We start from the raw sequence: 26213 nt of genomic DNA, 5'->3' as shown, positions 1-26213 counted from the left end.
ATGAGCCCTAAAAGAGAGAACCACCGTCTATTGTTCCGATAGAGCGCGGCACACGGTGCAGTACCGCGGCCCGGCCGCAGGGGGCGCTGCGTGCAGCTCGGGCCCGCGGCCTCCACGTCTTTTTGTCTGCCGCTCTACGGTGTGTGTGTGTGTATGGTGTGTGTGCGATTGCTCGGAGCCGCGTCCGTAACACACTGTCAAACCCCTCCAAACGACTTACTATCGCAACCCGGAGCGTTAATTAAACATCTTTCACCGCGGCGTGTTGGATCCACCGGGGAAAGCGTCCGTGTTTGCGGGTGTTCTCCTGAAGTTGGTCCTGGTGAAGCGGCGGCTCTGTGGGCATCAGTCTTTATTAGCGGGCTGCTGGCGCTCTCCGGGCTATCAGCTATTTCTTTAACTTTTTAAACACGCAGCTTCGCGAATGACTGAGCGCCGGCGGAGTATGGGATCCTTGGTGTCTTAGGAAGCCAGTCAGCGGGTCCTGGGCCGTTTTTGCATGCAAAACAATGGCAAATTCGACGGGGAAAAATGTACCAGACCAGCGGAGGAAAGGACAGGCTTTCCTGGACGAGCTGCGGCAATTCCACCAAAGCAGAGGGTGAGAATGGGGCGTCTTTATCCACCATAAATATAAGTTTAATTACTCTTTGCATGTCCCCGATCACGACACAAGACTATGCTGTAAACATCCATGCGTGTATTTCACGTGTTTTCCCTTCAGATCACCGTTCAAGAAGATTCCTATCGTGGGTGGGAAAGAGCTGGACCTGAATGCGCTCTACATCAGAGTCGTCTCTTTAGGTGGATTCGCAAAGGTGAGTGCAACTAAAGTGCAATTTCCCACACTGGCTGACCGTGTACCCTCCGCCGGACCCCTCCAAGTCTGTTCGGGGTGCATTTCGGGGCTCATCAGCCCTGGTATCTACCGGGAGGACCGAGTCGCTGGTCGGCCTTGTGCTAGTCCGCCGTGTGTGTGTGGTGGTGTGGAGGCTTGTGTTGTGTTTGAATCCGGAGTCGGTCCCACTCAGAGTGCAGTCGGAGCGACTCAAAATCAGCGGGCACTTATAACATCGATTATCGGCCCGGAGCACCGGCCGGGAGGAGAGCTCCCTGCTTGGGGGGCCAGAAATTCGGTATATTTCACCGAGTTTTGAGGAAGCCTTGCTCCTCGCCATAGCCATCTTTGGCTTAATGGCTGATCACAAAATGTAGGCCTCAAAGGCCCGCGTACTGAACACAGTTCATGGTAAAATCACCCCCCCCAGACGGGCTTGGTGGCTCCAGCCCGCCGCGGTGTGAGACTGGAGGTGGATGGTGGGCTCCTGGGGGGCCCTGGTGGGTTAGCACGAATAAACGGAAAAGTAGTCCATGTAGCCTGTTAGCTCTGCGGCTAACTAGCAACAACAGTAACGATAGTGGCCGTTGAAAGCAGGTCGAACTAAACTGTACTGTAAACTACACCACGGCTGTCTGGGCGACTGGGGACGTAATTCTACTTTGGTTCGACTGGTTTTTAATTTGTGAATTTGTAATTTTAGCCCGATTTCCGTGTTTCCTTTATGGCGGTAAAGATATTTCCAGGTATTATACGTTCAGCCTCGATGCGTGTTAACAACAGATGGTTATAACATAACGTGAACGATCCTTCTACCAAGCGTTGTTTTGGAGGTTTGTTTCTTTCTAAATATTGTTTTTCTCCATACAGGTCTCAGACAAGAACCAGTGGTCCGAGCTCGGAGAAGACTTTAACTTTCCCCGGAGTTGTTCCAATGCGGCATTTGCTTTAAAACAGTACTACCTGAGGTAAGACGCATGGCCGTTCGGCCGACGAGCCTCCTTTCTGGCGGCATGTGGGAAGTGTTTACAAATGTTCCAGGCAGCCACCGACGATGGGACCGCTCAGCAGCATGGCGTGCTGCCTCAGTCCCTCGCATCAGGCAGGAGATGCATCCTCCTCAATGGGCTTAGCGAGCATCTCTTTGTTGTAGGTTCTCCGATTTGGGAATTAGATTACGTGGTTGCTTACTTTGATACTCTGATAATTCAAGCCAACTGTTCTCTGTGCAGAAGTTACATTGTGTGCAAGACCAGGACAGGCACTTCGGTTCTGCATGGATCAACTGGTTGAATGGCTCTGGGTTCTTTTTACACAGTCGTACACATCCTCAGCCTTTCAGTGTGGTGTAAATTAAACTCCCTCCAAAACCAGGCTCATGTGTCATGGCCATAGTGGTTTACCTCTTTTTGTAGCAGGAATATGGCTTGCTGTATTTTGATATTTTGAGGCATAGGGTAACTCTTTTTGAGGACGAGTCCAGTGTGGATGATTTAAAGCGTCCCCTTTACTACTGTTTGCATTACAATTACTATGTTTAGAGACTGACAGCCATATCGACTCATTTATTTGTAGTCATGCCATTAAACGGTTTTGTAAGATTATAAGTAGTTTGATTTATTGAACTAAAATTATCCATATGGCACCTTTCTGTGGAGCTCTGCTGAGTTGGTTCTCTGCTGCATGTGAGATGCCACTTGCAGGGAAATGAGAAAAACGGTTGGATTTTAACCGAAAAAGAAGTGAAGTTACTAATGTTTTTTCTTTATTTGCAACAATGTGAAAATGTTTTGATGGTCATTTTCTTTGATTGTTGTGGTGGGGTCACTTTTTAACATGGCTTGTGTTTATAACCACTGCTGTAAGCTGTTGACCAGATCTTCATTCTCTCTACCTGGGTTCTTATGGTTGTTTTTACAAACCGGGGCACTATGCTGCAATCTGTTGAGCTGTTTATTGAAGTTATAAAAAGTATGTAGGCAAGACCTTGTCTTCCAGCAGAGTGGGAGACAAATGATCTACTGCATCACTGCTGAGAAACCTGTGGCTATTTCCACAAGAAAATAGGTTAAGACAGGGAATGTTGTGGGCAGCTCTCTCTCCCTCTCCTGGATCATAGAGCTTCCGTCCCAAGTTAGGAATCAGTCTTTTTTTTTCCCCCCCCCATCAGTAATTTCCATATTTCTCGTCATGTGATCCATTCACATTCCATGTTAGCAATTATTTCAGCAGACGCAAACGTTTGAAAAACCTATGCCATGCTAATGACCGAGAAGTTATGCAATGTAAGGTATACCATGTTGGATTTGTAACTAATGCGTGATCTGCCCTTGCAATGACATTAACGCATTGTTTTTATTCAGTTTGGGTGACTGTGTTGTTTATCGTGTTTTGAGGAGAGGTAGGCTCTCCTAGGTCAGCCCCCCCTGCTTGATTTGTGTTGCCCTGGCACCTCCTTATGAAAGGAACAGATGGAGAGCCTTGATTTACCAGCTCTTGTGCAGACCTTAACCTGTGCTCTCTCTCTCGCCTCGGCACCTAAATGGCTTCATTACATTTTAAAATTGGACTTAAGTCAATGCCGCTCACACCGGCTAGGCAGAACAGGTTCTACTTTCCCCAAGAAGAGCACTTTGTCAAGGCATGTGTTGGCGCGGGTCGGACTTGTGACCTCTTGTTGCTGGAGGGTTAATCATCCCGTCACACCGGTGTCCCATCCTGCTGTCTGCAACGGTCCTTCGCAGTCCCCGGCCAGTGGCCTCCTAGTTGCTGGGTTAACATCTGAAATGTCCACTGATGACATTTTCAGTGCAGACTGCTTGCGTTGCCTGACTGGGGGAGGAGACAGTAACCCTTAAAATCATGCTGCTGTCTTGGAATCCCTCCATAGAGGCCCCCCCCCCTCGGTTATTCTTGGTTATAGTATTATTATTAATTCAGTGCCGAGCAATACTACATTTTAAGACTTGACCCTCTTGTTTCTCCTGCTGTGCTGTTGCTCGTTTCTCGCTGTGTTATTATGCCCGGTCTGGTTCCTCTGTGGGCGAACTCATTTGCTTGGTTTTCACACTCTACCGAATTTCCACTTCTCACTCGTGGCGGTACTTAGAACGGCCTTCAGTGGGTTCGGTACAACCGGACAGCTGAATATTTTATGCGTTTAGGAAGTCTGAACTCACCAGCCAGGAGATAGTTGTTCCTCCTGCCTTTGCTGAACTCTCACCAGTGAGACTGGTCGTCCTGGTTCTGACCGGCGGTTTCTACCCGTCTCGGATCCAGAAGTCAGACTGGGCTACGGCTGAACTTCTGGATGGAAATGGCACAGCTCCTGGGCAAGAAACCAGAGAGTGCGAGGGGCGGAGTTACGCCGCGTTTCATGTTTTGTTACGGAGACATTCTTCTGATAGCAAACTCGTTGACGAGTGGTAAAACAGTGTTTTCAGAAGTCTATTTCAGTATTAACACAACGGCCAGTTTATAACACGGGTACCATTTTGAAACTTTACGGACAATTTATCAAAGGCTGTCCGTGTCCGGAAAGGATGTTTTAGCTCTTCTTCCTAACGGCTACGGAAAAAGTTTAGTTTACTATGCAGTGCTGGCCAAGTTTGTGTTCCTACATATTAAAGATAAGGATGAGAGACGGTGTGTCGACCACGCTGTAGTCTCTATAAGCAGGCTGAGAACAGCCAGAAGGGCGCTGCTATCTATCTAGTCCATTCCTCCAGTCGTTGGTTAAAAAACATAGTTCTCCACCAATCTCTCATCGGTCCATGGTGTGACATTTATGGAGGCAAAATGTGGGCCATTCTCACCCTCTGTGGTCCAGTGTTGTTTGGAGGATGGACACAATAACGGTACACTGGTCGGGTTATACCGGGGGAGATTGTACTGAACACCTGTCTGCCGTCCTTTTGATCTGTCGGATTTCATGGGTCTTGCACTGACTGCTGCCTCCTTTTTTCTCCCCCTCTCTCCTCTGATGTACCGAGAGTCTTTGACAGAGAACAGTGCAAACAAACGAACTCCCTGCAGGCACTGTACTTCATTCGGTGCAATAAAAGATGTAAAATAAAAACTGAAGGGAGAAATTGTGTTTGGGGTTCTGCAATCCTTTTGGGTGCGCGATCCGGCTGGCTCTTGGGCGATGGTCCACTGGGAAACCTCTACTCACTTGTGTTTTTTTTTTGCCAGGCAGCAGACCAGTCGGTCTGGCCTATCGAAGCAGCTACTTGAATCGAGTGAGTTGGCTGTAGTGTCTCCTCCAAACATTTGCCAGCGTAGTCACTAAGTGGTTCTTGTGGGCATGTTCTGGGCTGTGTGGGCTGCAGACTGGCATCGCTGTATGCGGCTCCGCGCTGATGTGACCAATCGCAGGCTAACGCTGGGAATGTTGTGAACTGATGGATGTTTTGATAAGCGACCGCCACCCACTGAAGAGGAAAACATGCGTTCTCGTTTTCTCTGCTGGCGGCATGTCTGTCCATGTGTTGCAGACTCAGACACGGTGATGTAAGACAAATACTGTCCCCCTAGGCTTTCTGCTCTGGCTTTGAAGGCGGTTATCTCATGTGATTGTGAAAGGAACTCTATTGTGACGTTGACCTTAATGTTTCACAGCTAATGTTGATGGAGTCTTACTGAAAACACATTCTGAAGTTACACACACTTCAATTTTAAGAGGTACGGTCAAGTGACTGGAAATCATAGATTTCCTACAATATGTGCGTGATCCACCTATTATTGATGGTGTTGTCGGTGTGCTGGGGTTTGTAATGGCTCGTACAGTTGAAATAATGGCTTAGTAAGGTCAAACCAAACTGCTGTTGGGGTTTATGAATAGTCTGGATCCCATCCAATTGGACAAATGCACTGACCAATGTTGGTGAATGTGTGGCCGTGGCCACAAGGGGGCAACACATTCCCAGACACGGGAGACACCCAGAGGGTGTGTAGGCCAGCGATGAAACAGACATGCTAGCCTAAGGAATTCTCTGATCCATATCACCTGCGTGATCACTCAGCGAACCCTGTACGCTGGAGGCACAGTGTTTTTGATCTCAACGCTTTTACAACTCTGCCGATCCATTTGGTTTGGATTCTGGTTTTGACGTGTATTCATTTTTTCCCCCTTGAGATTAAACCTGTACTGGGGGGGGGGGGCGGGCAATGGGTTGGATGGAAACGTTGAGCTGGCGACTTGACTCTGAACTTTAAAGCTGTGAGGCCGAACATGTCGGCTGGCCTTTTTAATGTCGTGGACGGCTGGATGAGGGGCTGGCCTCGGCCTGTGCTCAGACAGCGTTTGATGACACGGCGAAGTGCAGAATAAGCGCTCGCAGGGTCTCTCTCTCCCTCTGTTCCGCCTCCCTCCCTCCCTCTTTACACTCTCTCCAAATGGAGTCTGGGTGTATTTTTAGTCCAGCGTGTCACGTGCAGACCGCGGACGGGGGATTACCTTGGCTACGAACGAGCCAGAGCTCATTCAGAGGCGGCCGCCAGCTCTGACTCACGCGGGCTGCTCCACGGCCTGCCTAGGGGGGGGCTCCACGCCGGCCTGCCTAAGGGTGGGGGGGGGGCACTCCACGGTGGGCCTCAGGGGGGGCTGCTCTCAGGGTGGCTGGGCTGGCTGTTGATGGTGGGCTGGTTTGGTAGTATCATTTGGTCAAGTATGGTTATAGTATCGTGGTGTGTGTGTGTGTGTGTGTGTGTGTGTATGGTAGGTTTGTGTGTCTGTGGTAGGTTGGAAGGTAGCAGTGAGCTGTTTTTTATTTTGTTTTTTAGGTTTAGTATTCCAGGTTTACCCTTCATCTCCCGAGAGTGTAAATAGTTAGATTGTAAATTCAAAATGAATAGGAAGACGAGATTGAAAAGCAAATGCGTGGCGGATAAAAACCAAACCTCAGGGATTTTCAGGAGTAACCGGACCAAACTAGCTCTGTGGGCTCCTGTTGGTTTGCTCCGAGGTAACCCAGGGCTGGGGATTTACATGCGCGGGGGCTGTTGTAGCTCGTAGTAGTAGTCATCGTAGTAGTAGTAGTAGTCGTCGTAGTAGTATTGTTGCATTGCTGGCGGCGTCGCATCGCGAGCATAGTCATCATTTCCGTCAGAAGGCAGACATGACAAACGGTGTTTTATTTTTAGACGGACGGCTCCTGAGTTGTGGGCGGTGAGCAATACCAAGCGCACACGATAGTACCAGACGCACAAAGCGAGATGGCTGGACTATGTTGTTGCCTCCTCGAGATTTGAATAGCCATGGGGAATGAAATGGAAGGTGAGACTTGTGTTTCTTCTGAGGAGGGTGGAGGGCTGTCTGTCTGTCTAGATGTGCCGTCAGAGCTCAAGTCATTGCCTTTATGAAAGCATGCCTGCTGCACGTGCAACCGCTCTGCAAGTTGTATCAGGGAATCAGTTTGGTGTATTTTGTCAAGGCGTTGCTCTATTTGGCATTGTGTGTGTGTGTGTGTGTGTGTGTGTGTGCCGGTGTGTGTGTGCGTGCGCGCGCTCTCGTCTGCATGTCGTAATGTTTTTGGCATCTTTTACCTGAGGTGTTGATTAAACCGCAGACTGCTCAGTCAAGACTCTGGCAGCAGGAGGAAGTAGATGGCTGTTGATAACATCCACAGCAGTGCCGCTTTCACTGCACTTGGTGCTTCATTCAGCTCTCCCTTGGAGCATGTCAGGCCTGTTGAATGCTGTCCACTCCGGCCGTTGAGCGGGGGGGGGGGGGGGGGGGTGGACGACTAGTGTTATTGTCTGGTTTTATTTGATCTTTTGTTTTGGTGTCGAATTGCCTGATGTGGTCGGTGTCTCTTTGGTCGCGGTTTACCTTGTGAAAACGGGCTTGATAGGGGGATGCACAGAGGAGGACTGGATACACAGAGCGCCACGACGAACACGAGAGTTGTTCCGTTTGTTTAGCAGGCACTCTCACCCCGATTGATGCGGTGGGGGGTGTAAACCCAGGTGCACACACACTGTACAGCGGCAGGTGTCTGGTAACCGGTTTGGAGTTGGCTCCCGCGTAGGCTGAGGATGTCGGGGATGCACCCTGTTTGGCTGTACAGGACACCGGGCAGTTGGGGAGGTGGATAATGGAGAGATTATCGCCTTGTTTACGGATGTAACCCAAGCGCTGATGGTTATGACGTTGAACTGGAACAAAAGGCAGCTGTCTGTCGGTGTGCGGTTTAGAACGCACAATCGCAACCCGTATCTCGGTTACACATCTGCACTGTCACACCTGGTGACTTTCTATCTGAGCATTGTGGTTCTATTCACCTGTGTCTCTGAGCATTGTCTCTCTACTCAACACAATGTTTTGGATTTCTTCTTTTATATGTATATATATATATATATTTTTAAAGGTTTACTCATGAGCAAGAAGGCCGTAACAACAGAAAACTGCTTTTGATTTTATCTGCATTGCAATGAATTGTACCTGCCTTTTGAAACCACGGCAGTAGAGTCTTGCAGAGTAAATAATTAATCTGCATGACTTCACTTAAAGAGGAATCCAAGGCGCTCCGCTCTCGCCTCAATAAACACTGGGTAACTTATGAAAGAATTGCTAAGTGGTAACCTGATGTGTCTCTTTCTTTGTCTTTGTGTCTCTGGCTCTCTCTGTCGCTCTCTCTGTTTGTCGCTCTCTCTGTCTCTCTATATCTGTCTCTGTCTCTGTGTCTCTCTCTCTCTGTGTTGCTCTCCCTCTCCCTCCCTCCGTCTCTCTCTCTCAACAGATACTTGGAGAAATATGAGAAAGTACACCACTTTGGGGAGGATGATGATGAGTCGCCACCGGGGAATCCCAAAATTTCTCTTCCAATCGGTGCAATTCCCTGCTCCTATAACTACCAGCAACACACTGTATCAGGTAGGCCTTCCTAGCTCCCAACCAGCAACATCTGTTTCGATGTTCAACTGTTCAGTGTTCTGCCTGGCCGTTGTGAACATCCATAGACTATTACTTTTGCCGACTTTTTATCTCATTTTATTTAACTTGCTTGTAGCAGCATTGTTTCAAAATAATAGATGAAACAACCCCTTTTTGTCGGCGGATGTTGCATATCAACACCACGAGAAGTGCTTGTACGACTCTTAATCGCAGCAATCCCCAGATAACGTTCGGAATTACAACCTTGACATTTGCTGACTCCTACCAGCAAATTATTCATGCTCCCCAGACGGTTTAGGGATGTCTGTGACCTTCTTAGAGCAGCGGAACTGTGTTGAAACAGAGGTAGGTAACACCAGCGGAGTAATCATCAAACCCGGAGTATCATTTGATTGTGTGCGCTCGGTCTGTCACTGGTATTATCTGTATGCCGTGTCCAAGGCTTACAGGCTCATTTCATCTAATGGGAATGGATGGCTTTCTAAGCCTGCTCTACTGCTCCATGCTTTGTTTAAAGTTGTGCAAGCAATGTTTTGAGTCTAGTTCTACAGCCAGTCTAGGTGGGCGTAAAAGTCTAGGCCAACACACACCTCATTGCCATAGGGGTGAGATTCTGGAAACTGCATAAAAACCTAAATAAATTGTATGCAGCCCACAGTTTCTGTCTCTCCCGCTAACCCCTAAACCACCAATCATCTCATGGGCTGAAGTGTGGCTGAACCCACATTCATGGCACCTCATCATTCTCTAAATACAGATGTGGTGGTGAACTTCAGAAAGAGTTCAGAAGGACGATCGTTCTTCCAAGTGAAGCTGTTCTTACAAGCACTCCATGAAGCTGAATGTCACTCTGTAGGCCCGGACTACGATAAACATGAGGCTTGTACTGAAACTGTTGTTTCTTGTTGTCGTTCGCTCCCCCTCCCAGACTATCTCCGCCAAAGCTATGGGTTGTCGACGGACTTCGCGGCGCCGTGCGACTACAACAAACTGGTGCTGTCGCTGCTCTCGGGCCTGCCCAACGAGGTGGACTTCGCCGTCAACGTGTGCACCCTGCTCTCCAACGAGAGCAAGCACGCCATGCAGCTGGAGAAGGACCCGAAGCTGGTGACGCTGCTCCTGGCCCACACTGGCGTCTTTGACGACTGTACGTGGTTCCCTTAGCGACGCTGCCTTTTGCCGGTTTTTAACCGGGCGGACGATTGGAGAAATTTGCAATTGTTTAATTTTCTTTTAGGGATGGAGACTTGATGTTCCATATTGACGTGTTATAAGGGTTATTTAATCCATCTTCCGGCTGCTAATTGTACCCTTTGGAGACGATGAATGCTATAGACATTATACATGCTTTTATTTTACATTGTTATTACTCGGTCACGGCTACACAAGCCTAAAGAATAAATGAGAAGCCCATTGTCAGAGGCATCCAACTAACTCGGGGTGTGAATCCCACCAAGCAGTCTCTCTCTCTCCCCCCCTGAGTGTTTGAAGATCAAAGCATCTTTTCTTCCTCGATGCCTTGAAGTGCGCATCCTAACTTTGTACTGGGAGGGAATAGAGGAAGCATATGGAACCGCTGTTGGAACGCTCTCTGTAACGTTCTCTCTCGCGTTTTGTTTCCCCCAGCGCTAGGCAGCTTCTCTGGAGTGTTTGGGGCCGACTGGAAGGAGAACACGTCCCGGGACTTCGTCAGGGTAAGGCCGGACTAATCCCTTTCCTAGAATCCGATTATTCTATTCCTAACACAAAAGCTTTTGGGGGGCAATCTTCTGTTTTGCCTCAAGGATGTAAACCGAATCAAAGCCTGGATTGTACAATCCCTGTTCCACGTCAGTGTGCCGTGCAAAAAGGAACATCTCCTATTTTTCGGATTCATAAATAATTGACAATGAACGTGACCTCGGATGGTCAGCTTGTGGTTGAGGGCCTGGATGGGCCGGGCGGTGTACCCCCTAACCCTGGCCTTGTGCTTCCATAGTTCTGGAAGGAGGTGGTGGAGGATGTGGAGATCAGGGAGCTCATCTGGGACAGGAGGAGCCCAACACATGGTGAGTAGGACGGCTTCGCTCTACCAGCGTTTCCCCCGTTCCATCGGAAATCACATCAGACAAAAATAAAATGAAAAGGCATGAATGACTCCTTTATTGTGAACTCTCTGTAGTCTTTAGTTCGGCTACCAGAAAATACTTAAATGGAGTTCTTGTTTTACATTTAAAACGATTACCACGGGGTGTTGATTAGTTTTCCAGAAGCCATTACATTTTCCCCACTAACACGTCTCCCAGTGGAGTCCAGTAGCCACTCTCCCCCCCCCCATCCCCTAACATCATATCAGTGCTCAGACTAACCAAGCCTCTCTCTTTGACTCTCTCTCTGTCCCTCTGTCTCCCTTCCTCTCGCTCTCTGTCTCTGTCTGTCTGTCTCTGTCTGTCTCTGTCTGTCTCTGTCCGTCTACCTTCCTCTCTCTGTCTGTCTTTCCGTCTGTCTGTCTGTCTGTCTGTCTGTCTGTCTGTCTGTCTGTCTGTGTCTGTCTGTCTCCCTCTGTCTGTCTCCCTCTGTCTGTCTTGGTCGCTCCCTCTCTCCCTCGCCCCTCAGACGGTACGTCATCGGACGCCCCCGTGCCGGCGCTGTTCCACCCGCCGCGGGCGCCCGGTATCAGCGACATGGAGGCCCAGCGGGTGCTGCAGGTGGCGGTGATCCTGCGCAACCTCTCCTTCGAGGAGACCAACGTGAAGCTGCTGGCGGCCAGCCGCACGTGCCTGCGCTTCCTGCTGCTCTGCGCCCACTGCAGCCTCATCTCCCTCCGCCAGCTGGGCCTGGACACGCTGGGCAACGTGGCCGCCGAGGTTGGTCTGACCCCCTACCTCCGACCCCCCCCCCCTTCAGAACCAGGAGTTGTTCAGTCAAATTATATTTGTATGGCACTTTTCATGCAAGCTAATGTGACACAAAGTGCTAAATACGATCCCCCCCCTCGCACGACACACCCAGCGATATTCACACATGTAACAACAATCCCCCCCCAACCACCCAAACCTAAAGCGATGTCTGTCTGAAAATAAATTAAGTAAATGGATATACTGTATAAGTTGTTTAATTAAAAGCCACTAAAAGGTAAAAATGGGCAAGTGCTTTTGAAACCTTAGTGTCAACCCCAGGGTTTTGAGTTTGCTCTTAAAAATATCCACACTCTGTGTTGTTGTTGTTGTTGTTGTGGTTAGTGGCTCAGTTTGTGTTTAGTAGACAACACGATGCGAGCTGTGAAGTATCTCCGATAAGACAAGATGAATTCCACTGCTGCTGTTTAGTAGGGACGTGAATCAGCGGGGACTTTATGATGCGATGCTTACGATTATTCATTGCGATTCTGTAAATATTGTGATGGACAATACAATTATCGAGGAAGCACAGAATCCCGATACGAACAGGAATCGATTTCCCCCCTCCACCCCTAGTATAAACCACGGTAATCTCTCGCTTTTCTCTGATCTTGAAGCATCAACATGCGCTTTGACTTCACAGTGATGTGCGCTCGATCGCAATCGCACGCGCGTCAATGATCAGAAGGACCAGGATGTGTTTTTTATTGTTGCTTTAAGTTAGATCTGCACACGTGTTGGCCTGGCCATTGATTCAGCAAGAAACCACAGCTTGCGTTGGAGCGTCTGGTGTGGTTTAAAGGTGGTGCTTTACTGGAGGAAGCGTGACGGTCTGTGTGGCTAACAAAGGCTTTTTGAGTTTGTGTGTAAATGTTTGGGGGCTATGTGCTGGGCCTTTTGATGTCATTAGGTGATCGGCCGCCATCTTAATATTTCAATATTGTGAGTGGCAATCCTGGAGTTTCATATGATGTTCAACATGTAAGAGTTAAGTGTTTTAGAATCATCATTATTTTATTCATGTTCATGGGGATAATGTCAACCCTAAGATTGATCCACCCCTCCCAGGTGAAGCTAGCACAATTTAAAACACTAGTGAGCCTCCCAGTTGCGCCCCCACCACTGATTTCTGTGCTGGTTTCTGTGACAGCAACACCGTAGAACATCAACGCTCCGCGGCGAATTGCGGCTTTGCTGCACCTCCAGAAACGAACAAGATCCTTAATCCAACCCCAGACAGCGTCTTCATTATCTGTGTCATTGTTTACGTTCCTCTTTAAACCTGTGGTTAGACTCCGGCCTAATGGCCGTGCAGACCGGACCTCTGAGGATACCGCCGTAACGTAGGGTTCTGCTCCTCTGTGTCTCCCTACAGGTCCAGCTGGACCCAGTGGACTTTCGGACCACCCATCTGATGTTCCACACCATCACCAAATGCTTGATGTCCAGAGACCGCTTCCTCAAAATGAGAGGTGAGGTTCCGGGCCTGGTCTTGGTGCCGGTCTTGGCCCCGAGTATCGAGGTGTCCCTGAGCAAGGCACCTCAACTTAACTGCTCCCGACGAGCTGGCTGTCGCCTTTCATGGTTAGACACCGCCGTCGGTGTGTGAATGTGTGCATGAATGGGTGAATGTTAGGCGGCAGTGGTGCTTGGGGTGGCTACTGGTTAGAAAAGCGTTGAACTGCAGTCCGTTTACCATTCATCTGCAAACAGGTGACCTCCTGTGGGGTAAGGGTAGGGGACCCCTAGTTTATTTATTTATCTTAAAGATTTATTTTTGCATTTTTATGCTTTATTATAGAATGAGATAGAGAGGAAGGTATGGGAGATAGAGAGGACGACGTGCAGCAAATGACCCCGGGCAGGATTCAAACCCGGGTCGCTGCGTTCAGGACTGAGCCTATATGGTACGCACGCTCACCGGGGTGCTAAACCTTCTCTCTCCTGTCCCCCTCCGTCCCCGTCCCCCTGTCCCCCAGCTATGGAGATCCTTGGCAACCTGAGCAAGGCGGAGGACAACGCGGTGCTGATCTGCGAGTACGTGGACCGGGACTCGTACCGGGAGGTGATCGCCCTGCTCACGCTGCCCGACCTCATGCTGCTCATGTCCTCCCTGGAGGTGCTCTACCTCCTGGCCCAGCTCGGCGAGATCCCCTGCTCCAAGATCGCCTCGGTGGACCACAGCATAGGTACGTCCCCCCCCGACGCGAGCGTCGTGCAATCCGGGGACCACTGATGCAATTTAACTATTCAGCTCACTCTGGTATAGAAACTGTTCTGCACATGGTCCTCAACTAAACCAATAAACTCAACTTGAAGAGGTTTTGCGCGGGTTAAAACGTGCTCAAATCAGCCAAGGTCTTCCGCTCCAGAAGAGGCCCGACTCTGTCCATAGTTTGTGTTTACGTCCCGGAGGCCTATTAAACCCAGTGGTTCTCAAACTTTTTGACCTTTCTTTTAGGTCTTAAAGGGGTGATATCATGGTTTTTCGACTTTGCCCTTTCCTTGAGACTCCTATATTAAATATGTATACATGTTTTACGTTTGCTAAGCTACTCAATAAGTGCCTGAAGCAGCACGTTTGTTCTCAAACTTTACTTCCGTAATAGTGTGACAACATACTGTGCAGAAGTTGGGCCTCCTGGCTACCCACAATGTTCATAACTTCCCGGGGGGGGGGGGGGGCTGTATTTGCCGACGCATGGGCAAGGTGTTGTAACCCTTTGAGTAGTACCCCGAAATGCAATTATTAACCCTAAAAAAGCATGAGATGGGGTATTTGAAATCCTTGCAGTCCCAGCTTCTTATGTTTTTATGCCCACTACGGTAGCATCTGGTAGAGGTTCTGCACAGGTTATAGCGTACTTAAAAGACAGGCGGATACTCCAAGAAACAGGGTATATTTAATGTCCTTGGTATGCAATGTAAACAACAAACGTTAGGCATTCATCCAACATGAAAGGCATAACGAAACGATGGACCGAATACTCAATGCAAGATTTGGCTCGCACAGTGCGACGCAACAAGCAAACAGACTGTTCAGGCATCCGCTGGCAGACGTGAGTGTGTAGGAGTGTACGACACTTTTATATTTTTGACCTGTGAATTGAAGGCGGATGCCTGCCAAAACTGTCTGTGGCGAGTCCTGGCTCGTATGGGGGAGAAGAGGTCTGTGAGGGGGGGAGAAGATCCAAGTCTGATCACAGGCTGACGGGCTGCCAGGACAAGGAGCGACGGATCAGGAGCAATATGGTCCCGTTCCTCTGGCATGTGTCAGTGAGTGAGTGAAGGCTCGTTTGACGAGGGGAACATGGAGTTGAAATGATAAGTCAGTGGCTGGGATGAGCTTTGTTTCATAGGGTTAAATTAAACCTAGAAAAAGTGTCTCAAAGTGGATGCCCATGTCTCCGACGGTCTCTCGTATCGACGCTGGGACATCTCTCCGTCGTTGAACATGACTAACAGAGCGATATGAGGGGGTTATAGCTTTTAGCGATCAGATAGACCGAGTTAGAGAGCGTGTTTACCGCGTGGCTCCGCACCCACAGGGACCACCCCGTGGGCGGGTTTCAGCGAGGTGATGAACGGCAGAGAGCGCGCCGGTTGTTTTTCCGTCCAGGCGTGCTCCAGCGTGGAGTACATTCTGCATCCTGTCTGCCATCGAACGCACCGCTAAGTGCGCTTAAGTGTCATCAGCGGGCCACGAGTCAAGTGTAGTTATCAGGATGGAACGCCCCGCGATCGGTACCCACGTCTGAGACTCACGGGTATCCTCCTCTCCACCTCCGTCTCCCCCTCTTCACTTCCACTCACCCCTATCCCCCCTCTGTCTCCCCCTCTGTCTCCCCCTCTGTCTCCCCCTCTGTCTCCCTTTCTATGTTTTCCACTCCTCCTCTCCACCTCTCTCCTCTCTGTCTCCACCTCTCTCCCTCTTCCTCCTCCTCTCTCCCTCTTCCTCCTCCTCTCTCCCTCTTCCTCCTCCTCTCTCCCTCTTCCTCCTCCTCCTCCTCCTCTCTGTCTCCCCCCTCCTCTCTCCCTCTTCCTCCTCCTCTCTGTCTCCCCCCTCCTCTCTCCCTCTTCCTCCTCCTCTCTCCCTCTTCCTCCTCCTCTCTCCCTCTTCCTCCTCCTCTCTGTCTCCCCCCTTCCCCCTCTCTGTCTTCCCCCTTCCCCTCCTCCTCCTTCTCCCCCTCTCTGTCTCCCCTCTCTCTCCCCCCCCCCCCCCCCCCCCCTCCCCCCTCTGTCTCCCCCCCAGACCTCCTGGTGCGTCTCGTCTCGGTGGACCTCCACACCTTCGGGCCGGACGCCCTCACGGCGGTGCGGCTCATCGAGCACCAGGCCAGCGCGGGCCAGGCGGCCGAGGCGCGCCCCCAGCTGGTGGAGCAGACCCCTGTCCCGGCCCCCGGGGCCCCCCTACCTGGTGAGTGTCCCCGCACCACTCCCTAGTGGGTCGTACGGATCTAGCGAGCTGGGCGTTGGTAACGTCCTGATCACGACCAGAGTTTGAATACAATGATAGTCATGCAAAACATGATGTATGATATTTGGTTGAGCGAGTTCACTTGTAAACAGAAGGGTGCTAGTTAGATCCCCGGCTCCTCCTAGCTGAGTGTCGAGGTGTCCCTGAGCAAGACGCCTCACCCTTACTCTTCCCGACGAGCTGGCTGTCGCCTCGAGGGGTTGACTCCGCCGTTCGTGTGTGAATATGTGTATGAACCGTTGTAAGTCCCAGCGGATAAAGCGTTTGCTAAATGCCCTTGAATAAAAAAATGACAAAAAACGACGCATTTTTTGCATCATCAGAGTATATATTCCGAGTCTATCCAAGGATCTGTTGGAGACAGATATGAAAGGGCATTTCTATCTGAACCAGAGCGTGGCAGGAACCCTGGCTAGGCTTGAAGGGCCACCATGCAAGCCACAGCATCAGCCCCATAGTCTGACGCTTTGGGAATCGGTGTCACCAAACGGCCTGTGTTAGTCTAAACACAGAAGATGTGGGGGCATGTTGTGTCTACCAGATCTCTCTCCACACCTCTCCTTCGTTGACTCATTAGTAGGTTAATGGACGTCCAAAAATAATGGGAAGATTTTCCATTTCTGTTACTATGTGTAAAAATACCACCGCGTGGGTCATGGGGACAAATAAACACAGCACTGTAGCAGAGTCTTACCGCTACGTAATCCTATCACTCGTTTCCTTCTGACACCTGGTGGAAAACCAGAGAAATGCGTTGTTATTAAACCCAAGGTAATTATCAGGCTTTGTTCCCCTCGCTCCATCTGCAACTCAAACTGCTGCAGTGGCTCGGATCCTATTGGTCTCTAATATGTCATGTCTCTCTCACTCTCTCTGTCTCTCTGTCCCTCTTTGTATCTCTCTCTTGACTGTCTGTCTCTCTGTATCTCTCTGTCTTCATCTGTCTGTCTCTCTGTATCTCTCTCTCTTCGTCTGTCTGTCTCTCTTTATCTCTCTCTTCGTCTGTCTCTCTCTTCTGTCTCTCTCTTCGTCTGTCTCTCTCTCTCTCTTCGTCTGTCTCTCTCTCTCTCTTCATCTGTCCCTCTCTCTCTCCATCTGTCTCTCTTCATCTCTCTCTCTCTCTCTCTCTCTCTCTGTCTCTGTCTCTGTCTCTGTCTCTGTCCCTGTCTCTCTCTGTCCCTGTCTCTCTCTGTCCCTGTCTCTCTCTGTCCCTGTCTCTCTCTGTCCCTGTCTCTCTCTGTCCCTGTCTCTTTCTCTCTCTGTCCCTGTCTCTCTCTGTCCCTGTCTCTCTCTCTGTCCCTGTCTCTCTCTGTCCCTGTCTCTCTCTGTCCCTGTCTCTCTCTCTCTCTGTCTCTGTCTCCGTCTCCAGTAACACGTGTTCCAGCCCAGGCGACTCCTACACCCCCTGGCATCGTGGAGCTGGACGGGGAGAAGTTTACGCTACAGTGGTGAGGACGTCACATACCAACAACGCGCATCTCCTTCCTTAATCCTCCCTCAACCTCCACATTTGAATGCGTCCTCTCACCTGAATCCAATATCCGCAGCTTGTCTGAAACACGGTCTTCTCAACCGTCCACCGTCGCCCACCTCTCACACAACATGTCTCCTCCCTCAGGCTCAACGCCCACTTTGAGGTGCAGGCGGAGGCGTCTGTGTCGCGGTCGGAGGTGTACTCGGAGTACCTGGCCACGTGCAGCAAGATGGGCCGCACTAACATCCTGAACTCCACAGGCTTCCTGAAATGCTTACGGTCAGCCTCACACACACACCACACCCCCCCACCCACCCACCCACCCACCCACCATCCTCTGTGTCTGTAGGCCCTCTCTTCGTTGTTGTCCCATGGGGTTCGATTTGTATTCACACCTTAATGCAGTCCATTAACAACATGAGACTGACCCGCTGTTTGAAGCTCCAAGCATCAACAGGTAAAGGGCACATGTAAGGGCACATGTAAGGGCACATGTCGTATCGATTTGAATCGGATAATCCCCCCAAAACTGCACTAATTATTTTGAAAGTGGCCCTGGATGAACGGATGAGTGACTCCCTCGCCCTCTCACCACAGGACGGTGTTCCCCAACCACACCATGCGACGGCAGGACGACGCCAAGCCGGGCAGCCAGGTGCAGATCTTCCTGGTGGGGATGAGGAGGAAGGCCATCCCCCTGCCCATCCAGCTGTACTACCAGCAGCAGCCGGCCGGCCCCCAGATGATGGCCGAGGCTGTAGCGCCCCCCTCAGGTGGGCATGTGCACGGCGGTCTTCGTCGCTACGTAAAGCCGTGTTTCTCAGAGTGTGTGGTGTGGCGGGGGGGATGTAGTGAGGATGTAGTGAGGAGGGAAGCTGCGTCGCAGGCCGCAGAGGACCCGAGGTGAACCGGAGCGAACCGTCATACGCGTGCTGAACACGAGTTGTGTTGAATGCATCCACTACTGACGCAGTCAAGCAACAAGTGGCGTCATCGACGCAAACTCGATGGTTTGTCGACGTTTCAGCGCCCGTGTCGCACCTCTGAAATGCCTGCATTACTTTGACGAAAAGGGGTGGGAATGGACCACTGACGTATCTGAACACATAAAAGTTACCGAACTTTGTTCTCCTTCCGAATCCGACGGCTTACTTACACACTCGGAGCAGGTGAGCCAGCGAATTTGGAAACAAAGTTCGGAAAGGGCAATCGTTGGTCCCTTTATGTTTGTTCGGAGACATCAGCAGTCTTTGTGGTAGCCGCTCTCGTTTTAATTGTGTGCTTGGGATCGTTCTCGGCTCCTAACGCACAAGCGTCTCCCCATCACTGACCACCGCCTGTTGTTGTTCTTCCCCCCCCGTTCCGCCCTGTAGTCCTGGGAGCCCAGCTGGTGCGGGGCCCGGCCGGCACCCCCCAACCCGTGGCGTTCACCCTGCACGAGCCGCGGCACCCGGGCCCCCAGCAAGGGGCCCCCAGCCCGCTGGCCGCCGCCACGCAGCAGCAGCAGCTCCGCGCGGGCCCCATGATCCAGATCCCCACGTCGACGGCGGTCATCCAGAACCACAGTCCCCAGACCCCCCCTCCTCACCCCCATCACCCCCAGCAGTCGTCGAGCGCGGCCCCCGTCACGCTCTTCAAGCAGGTGCCCCCCGGCCACATCCTGACGGCCCGGGTGCAGGGCGTGTGCCCCCCCCTGGGGGCCACGCCCCAGCCCGAGGCCCCCAACGCCGCGGCCCCCGGCTCTTCCTCCATCCAGAACTTCCAGGTGGCCGGGGGCCAGGTGTTCACCATCGCGGGCGTGTCCAGCGCCCAGGGCTCGCCGCGGGTCACCTTCCAAAACATCGCCCCCAAGCCGGCGCCGCCCCCGCCCGGGGGTCTGACGATGACGGCGACGGCGACCGGCGCCGCCGTCCCGCACGCTCAGCCGCCGCAGGGCGTGGTCATGGTGGGCGCCGCCCAGCAGCAGAGCCCCGCCTACACGCCCGCCCTCCACCAGATCGTCCTGGCCAACCCCGGCGCGGCTCAGACGCTCCCGACGGCGGGGCCGCCCGGCTCCCCCTCGGGGCCCTGCCCCCCCGCGGCGGCCCCGCCCCCCCACCCCCAAGGCCAGCTGCAGCCGCCGCAGACGGTCAGCCACATGCTGTCCCTGAAGCGGCAGCAGCAGCAGCAGCAGCAGCTCCAGGTCGTGGCCCAGCCGCCCCCACCTACCTCCGCCGAGTCCAGCTTGATCAAACAGCTTCTGCTTCCAAAGCGGGGTCCCAGCACCCCGGGGGGGAAGCTCATCCTCCCGGCCCCCCAGGTGCCCCCGCCCGCCGGCCTGCCGGCGCCCGCCCAGCAGGTGGTCTACCAGGCCAGCTACACGGCCCAGGGCCCGCCCCCGCAGCCCCAGCAGCTCAGCATGCAGCTGGTCCCGGGGCCCCTCCAGGCCGGCGGCGGGGGGGCCCCCCTCCAGGCGGTGCAGCTGCTCCCGGGCCAGGTGCTCTCGGCCGGGGCCCCGGGGGCCGCCACCGTCATCCAGGGCCCCGCGGCGGGGGGGCAGGTCACCTTCACGGTGGTCCCCGGCACGGGCTTCACCACGTCGGCCGCCGCCGCCGCCGTCAGCCAGGGCGCCGTGGCGCCGGGGGTGTCCCCGCCCCCGTTCCCCGCGGGGTCGACGCCCTACCGCGCGCCGGCCACGCCGCCGCCGCCGCCCCCTCCCCCGGCCCCGGGCCCGCTGAGGGGCGACAAGATCATCTGCCAGAAGGAGGAGGAGGCCAAGGACGCGGCGGGGCTGCACCTCCACGAGCGGAGGATCGAGGTGATGGAGAACTCGTCGGTGGCCGACGGCGGCTCCTCCAACGGCACGGCCAGCAACGGGGAGCTGGCCCCGCCCGGCGCCAAGCTCCTGAACGGCAGGAAGTGCGCCGAGGCGGGCCTGCCGTCGCACCACTCAGGGATCGGCACGGCGGCGCCCAACGGGCCGGCGGGGGCCAACGGGAGGCCGGCTCCGGGGGACGGCGGCGGCAAGACGCTGGTGAACGGCGTGTGCGACGTGGAGCGCGACGGCGGCGGCGGCGGCGGCGGCGTCCACAACAAAAACATTCCAAATCACGTGGCTTCCAGACAGTACGTTGGGAACGGGGAGGTGGGCGCGTCAGGGCCCGGCTCCCCCCTCCCCGGCCCCCAGCAGGACACCGCCAAAGTCCCGCAGGCGGAGCGGCTGGCCAACGGGCCCACGGCGGCCGCCAACGGCCCCACGGGGCCCGGCCACGCCCTCCCTGCCCTGAGACAGCGGCTGCTCCCCAACGCCCCCCTCCCCCCCACCGCCACCATCACTGTTACCTCCCAGGGGCCCACCGCCGCCGCCGCCGCCTCGGCCAACGGCCTGGCCCCCGAGCCCCGGGGCCTCAAGCGGCCCTCGGACCCCGAGGACTGGCCCCCGGTGGTCCCCAGTAAGGTGGGCGTGCGGATCATCACCATCAGCGACCCCAACAACGCGGGCAGCACCGCCACCATGGTGGCGGTGCCCGCGGGAACGGACCCAAGCACAGTAGCCAAAGTAGCAATAGAGAAGGCCTCTCTGCAGAGGACCTGCTCACCCCCACAGGCAGCTGGCCCCCCGGTGAGTCCCCCCTCCCCCCTGTCCTCTACCTGAGGCCCCAGGCTCCTCCGGCCCGGGTGGCTGAGTGCTGCTAGGCCCGGTGGTTTGTGGGTATTTTCATGTTTATTGTAGAAACCTTCTTTCCAGTAGATAATTTGTATATACGGCTATATAACTACAGGGAGGAAATTAAAATAGTTTCACAGAGAATGAGTTCTTATACTTTATACTATTTGACTGTTTTAATTAGTTTCTTCATTCTGCAATTTTAAATCCTGTTTGTAATGGAGGTATTGATCACAAATATTCAAATTAGCCTTCTCGTTGTTTAGATATGTGATACAGGTCCTCTTAAGTCTCAGTGATGGAGTGTATTGAACCGCCCTAGAAGGCAGTGTGTGCCAGCTGCACATCAATACTGGCAGTGAATCCTTTCCCCTCACGCGTTAACCTCCTCAAGCTGAATCAATCAATGAAGGCTATCTGTAGGCAGTGTAAAACATTTCGTTTAAAACGTGTTAATCCATGCGCTGATCCTGACACTCGTCAGCGAGCAATTCACACTGCAGCGAGTCTACATTGTGCCCAAATCGCCCTGTTTTTAAATGCATTTTGTGATGAAATGTGTGGTTTCTATGCGCTGGGTATATGCGTAGTAAGACATGCATTATTCATGTCGGGTTTTAAAAACTGCCCGTCGTTTCATTGTGTGAATAAAGAGCAGTTTGTTTTCTCACTATCGGATGGGAACTTAATCCAGACACAGGCTGTAGGTCTTATCGATCCATTAGCTCAGAGACAAGGCGTTGGCCCATCACTCGGTAGACCGGGGTTCGATTCCCCGGTGAAGCACATGGAGGTTAAAGAAGGCGGGGCCAGTTAAGACCATGTGGTCCCCACCGATACCTACCTCCTAGAGCAACGCATCTGAGTGAACAACCTCCGTCTGTAGGGAGGCCTGGGTTACTGCTCAGACGACAACAACAATACTTTATATTCAGTTCAGGCCCACCGCCTCCATCTTGTCACCACAAAGAAACCATAAGTTATATCAAGATTATAGAAGAAGACTCTTGTCTTGTGAAAAATTAATCTCAAAGTAATGGTTTCACTAGTTTGTCCCTGGGTTTTTAACTATCAATGTCATTTGTCCAGACATTCCTCGTAGCACTGTACAGCCTACAGGTGCTTTAGTAACACGATAAACATGGATGCCAAATGTTATTTTAATCGGTGTTCGATTTTCAGTTTCAATTTCTGATTTACTTTAGAATTGGTGCTAACATAAACACGGTTAAAGTGTGTATGTTTGAGGTGAACTCTGTGCCCTAACCCGTCTTTAACGGGTTAAAGTGTGTATGACTGAGGTGAACTCTGTCCCTAACCCGTCTCCCCCTCCTGCAGCTCAGCGGTCCCCCTCCCGTCGCCCCCGTCCCGGTGGGCAGCCTCGCCCCGCCCCCCGCCGCCCCGGAGCCCATCAGGAAAGCAGGGCAGAACTTCAAGTGTCTGTGGCAGTCGTGTAAACGGTCAGTCGCCCAGCTCTGTCTGTCTGTCTGTCTGTCTGTCTGTCTGTCTGTCTGTCTGTCTCCCTCCCCACATCTGGGTGGACACTGCCAAGTGTGATTCATTTCTGTTTGAATATATATACAGCAATGTTCCAGGAACGATTGATTAAAATTAGATTTTATAATTAAAGATGGTGGCAGAAGAGTGTCCTTGATACGGAATCCAGACTTTTACGTGGATGGATTTCACGTCCAATCCATTCGCTCAATCGCGATTCGGGGTTCACTTCCCCGCCGTGTATACGGAGGTTAAAGAAGGCGGGGCCAGTTAAGACCATGTGGTCCCCACCGATACCTACCTCCTAGAGCAACGCGTCTGAGTGAACAACCCCCGTCTGTAGGGAGGCCTGGGTGACTGCTCAGACGACTACAGCACCATAAGGAGCCGTGCTATCTACAGTCTTCATGGGGGGGGGAAGTGTGTGTCCCATCACCCTGACAACGCTCCCCTCTCTCTCCGCAGGTGGTTCGAGACGCCGTCGCAGGTGTTCTACCACGGGGCCACGACCCACGGCAGCAAGGAGGCCTACCGGGGCCACTGTCTGTGGGAGGGCTGCGAGCCCTTCCCCCGGCAGAGACTCTCCTTCGTGACCCACCTCCAGGTGAGACCCCCACCCCACAGAGACACCGGGGCGCGAACCGTACGCCGCCGTGGGTCGCGACCTAGCGCTGCGCTACGATCAAGCGGCTAATGTTTACACCAGACCGAACACCGGGGATCATCGCAGACACAATCTCACTTTTTTTACTTTACCCCCTATACTTTAACTTGGATGATTAACTTTTTGTCTTTACTTGCAGTGTTGCATATCGTTAGTCTCATATCATAAATGCCTAAGTTATGTTTTAAGGTTCCTCTTTTATTTAGTGTCAAAAATGCCCAAGTCAAATAGATGACTGAGGCGGATAGTGATTATGAAATGTAAGAAGCACTCTGATTGGTTTAGGATAAAGCCAATGGGGCACGGTGAATCAGTGTGTCAGGAGAGTAGAGTTAGGTTAGATATCACAATTTGCCCAAAATTTGACAATTCTGATATGAGGCTCACGATAACAATTATGCTTTCAAGCGTTCAGCATGTTTTAATTTCTCGAGTCCTTGGCTAAAACTGCTGTTTTGGGGTCGTTACCAAGGGGCAGATTGGGCTCTCTACCCGGGGCGGTTGGGGGTCTCTACCCCAGGTAGCCTCGACCTGATCATTCTCCCGTCCTCTCCAGGATAAACACTGTTCCCGGGATGCGCTGCTGGCAGGGTTGAAGCTGGAGGAGCAGTCCCAGAACAGCCCCAATCCCAACGCTTCCCAGTAAGTGCTGGTTCGCTGACTCGTCCTAAAACTCTGTCCCAGCCGGCTGTAAAGTTTTTGTTTTGATTTTTTGCCGGGGCGTGTCTGCTCTCTGGGGAGCGACCCAGATCCTCACATATGTTCACGGCGGAGGCGTGTGACTTAACGGAACACGTGCGACCAGCATCAAGTTATTCTGTTGCTATTTCCACTCCTACCCGCCATATGGGGTTTCTATTTTTAGCCAACTCCTCTGAAGAAGTGATTACATAACGAGCTTGAGGTTGCATGGTGCGCTTTTGGGTACACATATCTGCTTAACTAGAATAGAGACCTGGCGATGGAACTAGAATAGAGTCCTGACCATAGACCTACAATAGAGTCCTGACCGTAGACCTAGAATAGAGTCCTGACCGTAGACCTAGAATAGAGTCCTGACCGTAGACCTAGAATAGAGTCCTGACCGTAGACCTAGAATAGAGTCCTGACCGTAGACCTACAATAGAGTCCTGACCTGTGTGTGTGTGTGTGTGTGTGTGTGTGTGTGTGTGTGCAGGACCCCCACGGTGGCCAGCAGCACCCCGCCCACGCGGCCCCAGAAAGCTATCGTCAATCACCCCAGCGCTGCCCTCATGGCCCTGCGCCGGGGGTCCCGCAACCTGGTCTTCAGGGACTTCACCGTGAGTACCCCCCCCCAGAACATGACGTCACCCCGTTAGTGTTGGCGGTGTTAACGCGGATGTGCTCTGTATAGAGCTTTGAGAGGATATATAAAGAGGGGATCAGGCTAATGAATCAACCCCAGTTCTAAAGTTGTAATATCGGCAGAACATATACGCTGATGTATATCGATGGAGGTTAAAGAAGGCGGGGCCAGTTAAGACCATGTGGTCCCCACCGATACCAACCTCCTAGAGCAACGCGTCTGAGTGAACAACCCCCGTCTGTAGGGAGGCCTGGGTTACTGCTCAGACGACAACAGTAATACTTTATCTACAGTCTGAACAAGGGACGTTAACCGATCAATCTTGTCGCTTGTCGGATAAAAACAAAAATTGGGGTCAGAGTGGACTGTGGAGTGTGTTAGTTTCACGTCACACAAAAAGATGATCAGATGAGGTGACCGATTGGGAGTCGGACTGACACTTCTTAACAAGTCTTAAATATTCACGCATGCGAGCGGCGGAGAATATGATCTCTAAATTATTATGGACAGTAGACTAAATGCTATAAGACTACAGTTAGCCATCTCATTCCAAGATCTTTTTGTGTGAAGTGAAAAAAATTATCCCTCGCACTCATTTTTTCCGTCTCCTCCAAACTAAACAAGCGGCGTCTCTTCGGAGCTGTCATTTTCATAATCGAGCCGCGGCAATGTTGCAAATGAGCTCCTAACGCTGCCCTCTTCGGATTGGCCCCTGGTGAGTCCCGTGCAGGGTCTCAACCAGGTGGGCGTTCGAGCCCGCTCTCCACACGCGGTGAACTTGCAGTTAATTCAAACACGGGTCGTGCCGCGGTTTATAGAATATAATAGAATATCTTTGTCATTGCAACAAGTACAACAAAATTAAGTGCAGTCCTTGTTCAGTGCAAAGAAATCACATTGAGGTATGAGGCTGGGTGGTCGGTGAAGAATATTTTACATTTTCGCCATCCCTAGTCTGAACTGATCTTAAGTTGAGGTCCAACGCCTCCATCAACCAATATATCGGTCGGGCTCTGATTTGATACTCAAGCAGTAAAAATACCAGAAATAATGCTCTGATGAAACATGACTGTGGATGTTGATGTGTGCTGTACTCCCCCCCCCCTCTCTACAGGATGAGAAAGAGGGACCAATGACCAAACACATAAGACTAACTGCTGCCTTAACGTTAAAGAACATCGCCAAGTACTCGGACTGTGGTCGCAAGTAAGTCCTCCCGCACGCTCCCGGTCCGACCCGGGGCAGGTTGAACCGGTTTCTCCGCGTCTGGTGGTGGTTTAATGTTAGTCTGAGCCCAGCGGCCCTCATGGAAATTAGTAACGGCTGGAAAGGTTGTTTATGTTGACATTTTCTTACCATGCTTACATTCTGCCCTCTGTCTCTCCTTTTCTGCCCTGTCTGTCTGTCTGTCTGTCTGTCTGTGTCTGTGTGTCTCTCTCTCTCGCTTTGTCTCTGTGTCTCTGTCTCTCTGTCTCTGTCTCTCTCTCTGTGTCTCTCTCTCTCTCTCTCTGTGT

The 26213-nt window shown here is 52.2% G+C and overlaps 1 protein-coding gene across 1 annotated transcript in view; it reads left to right on the top strand.

Annotated features, from left to right (window-relative positions):
• Nucleotides 1–90: 90 nt before the first annotated feature.
• Nucleotides 91–26213, top strand: part of arid2 (AT-rich interactive domain 2) — a 28078-nt gene continuing 1955 nt past the window's right edge. Inside the window, exons 1-20 of the mRNA XM_030353776.1 lie at nucleotides 91–601; nucleotides 725–818; nucleotides 1709–1806; nucleotides 8581–8714; nucleotides 9664–9882; nucleotides 10362–10429; nucleotides 10714–10783; nucleotides 11331–11581; nucleotides 12990–13086; nucleotides 13594–13803; nucleotides 15867–16031; nucleotides 17461–17539; nucleotides 17710–17844; nucleotides 18163–18338; nucleotides 18939–21166; nucleotides 22550–22671; nucleotides 23174–23312; nucleotides 23929–24014; nucleotides 24550–24673; nucleotides 25814–25905. Of these exons, the coding sequence (XP_030209636.1) occupies nucleotides 510–601; nucleotides 725–818; nucleotides 1709–1806; nucleotides 8581–8714; nucleotides 9664–9882; nucleotides 10362–10429; nucleotides 10714–10783; nucleotides 11331–11581; nucleotides 12990–13086; nucleotides 13594–13803; nucleotides 15867–16031; nucleotides 17461–17539; nucleotides 17710–17844; nucleotides 18163–18338; nucleotides 18939–21166; nucleotides 22550–22671; nucleotides 23174–23312; nucleotides 23929–24014; nucleotides 24550–24673; nucleotides 25814–25905 (4679 nt within the window). The 5' untranslated portion in view covers nucleotides 91–509. The remainder of the gene's footprint in view (nucleotides 602–724; nucleotides 819–1708; nucleotides 1807–8580; nucleotides 8715–9663; nucleotides 9883–10361; nucleotides 10430–10713; nucleotides 10784–11330; nucleotides 11582–12989; nucleotides 13087–13593; nucleotides 13804–15866; nucleotides 16032–17460; nucleotides 17540–17709; nucleotides 17845–18162; nucleotides 18339–18938; nucleotides 21167–22549; nucleotides 22672–23173; nucleotides 23313–23928; nucleotides 24015–24549; nucleotides 24674–25813; nucleotides 25906–26213) is intronic.

The sequence above is a fragment of the Gadus morhua genome, chromosome 4 (genome assembly GCF_902167405.1).
Source record: "Gadus morhua chromosome 4, gadMor3.0, whole genome shotgun sequence".
Taxonomy (NCBI): Eukaryota; Metazoa; Chordata; class Actinopteri; order Gadiformes; family Gadidae; genus Gadus; species Gadus morhua.
Note: the sequence above shows the minus strand (reverse complement) of the source record. Positions and strands in the feature narration are given on the sequence as shown.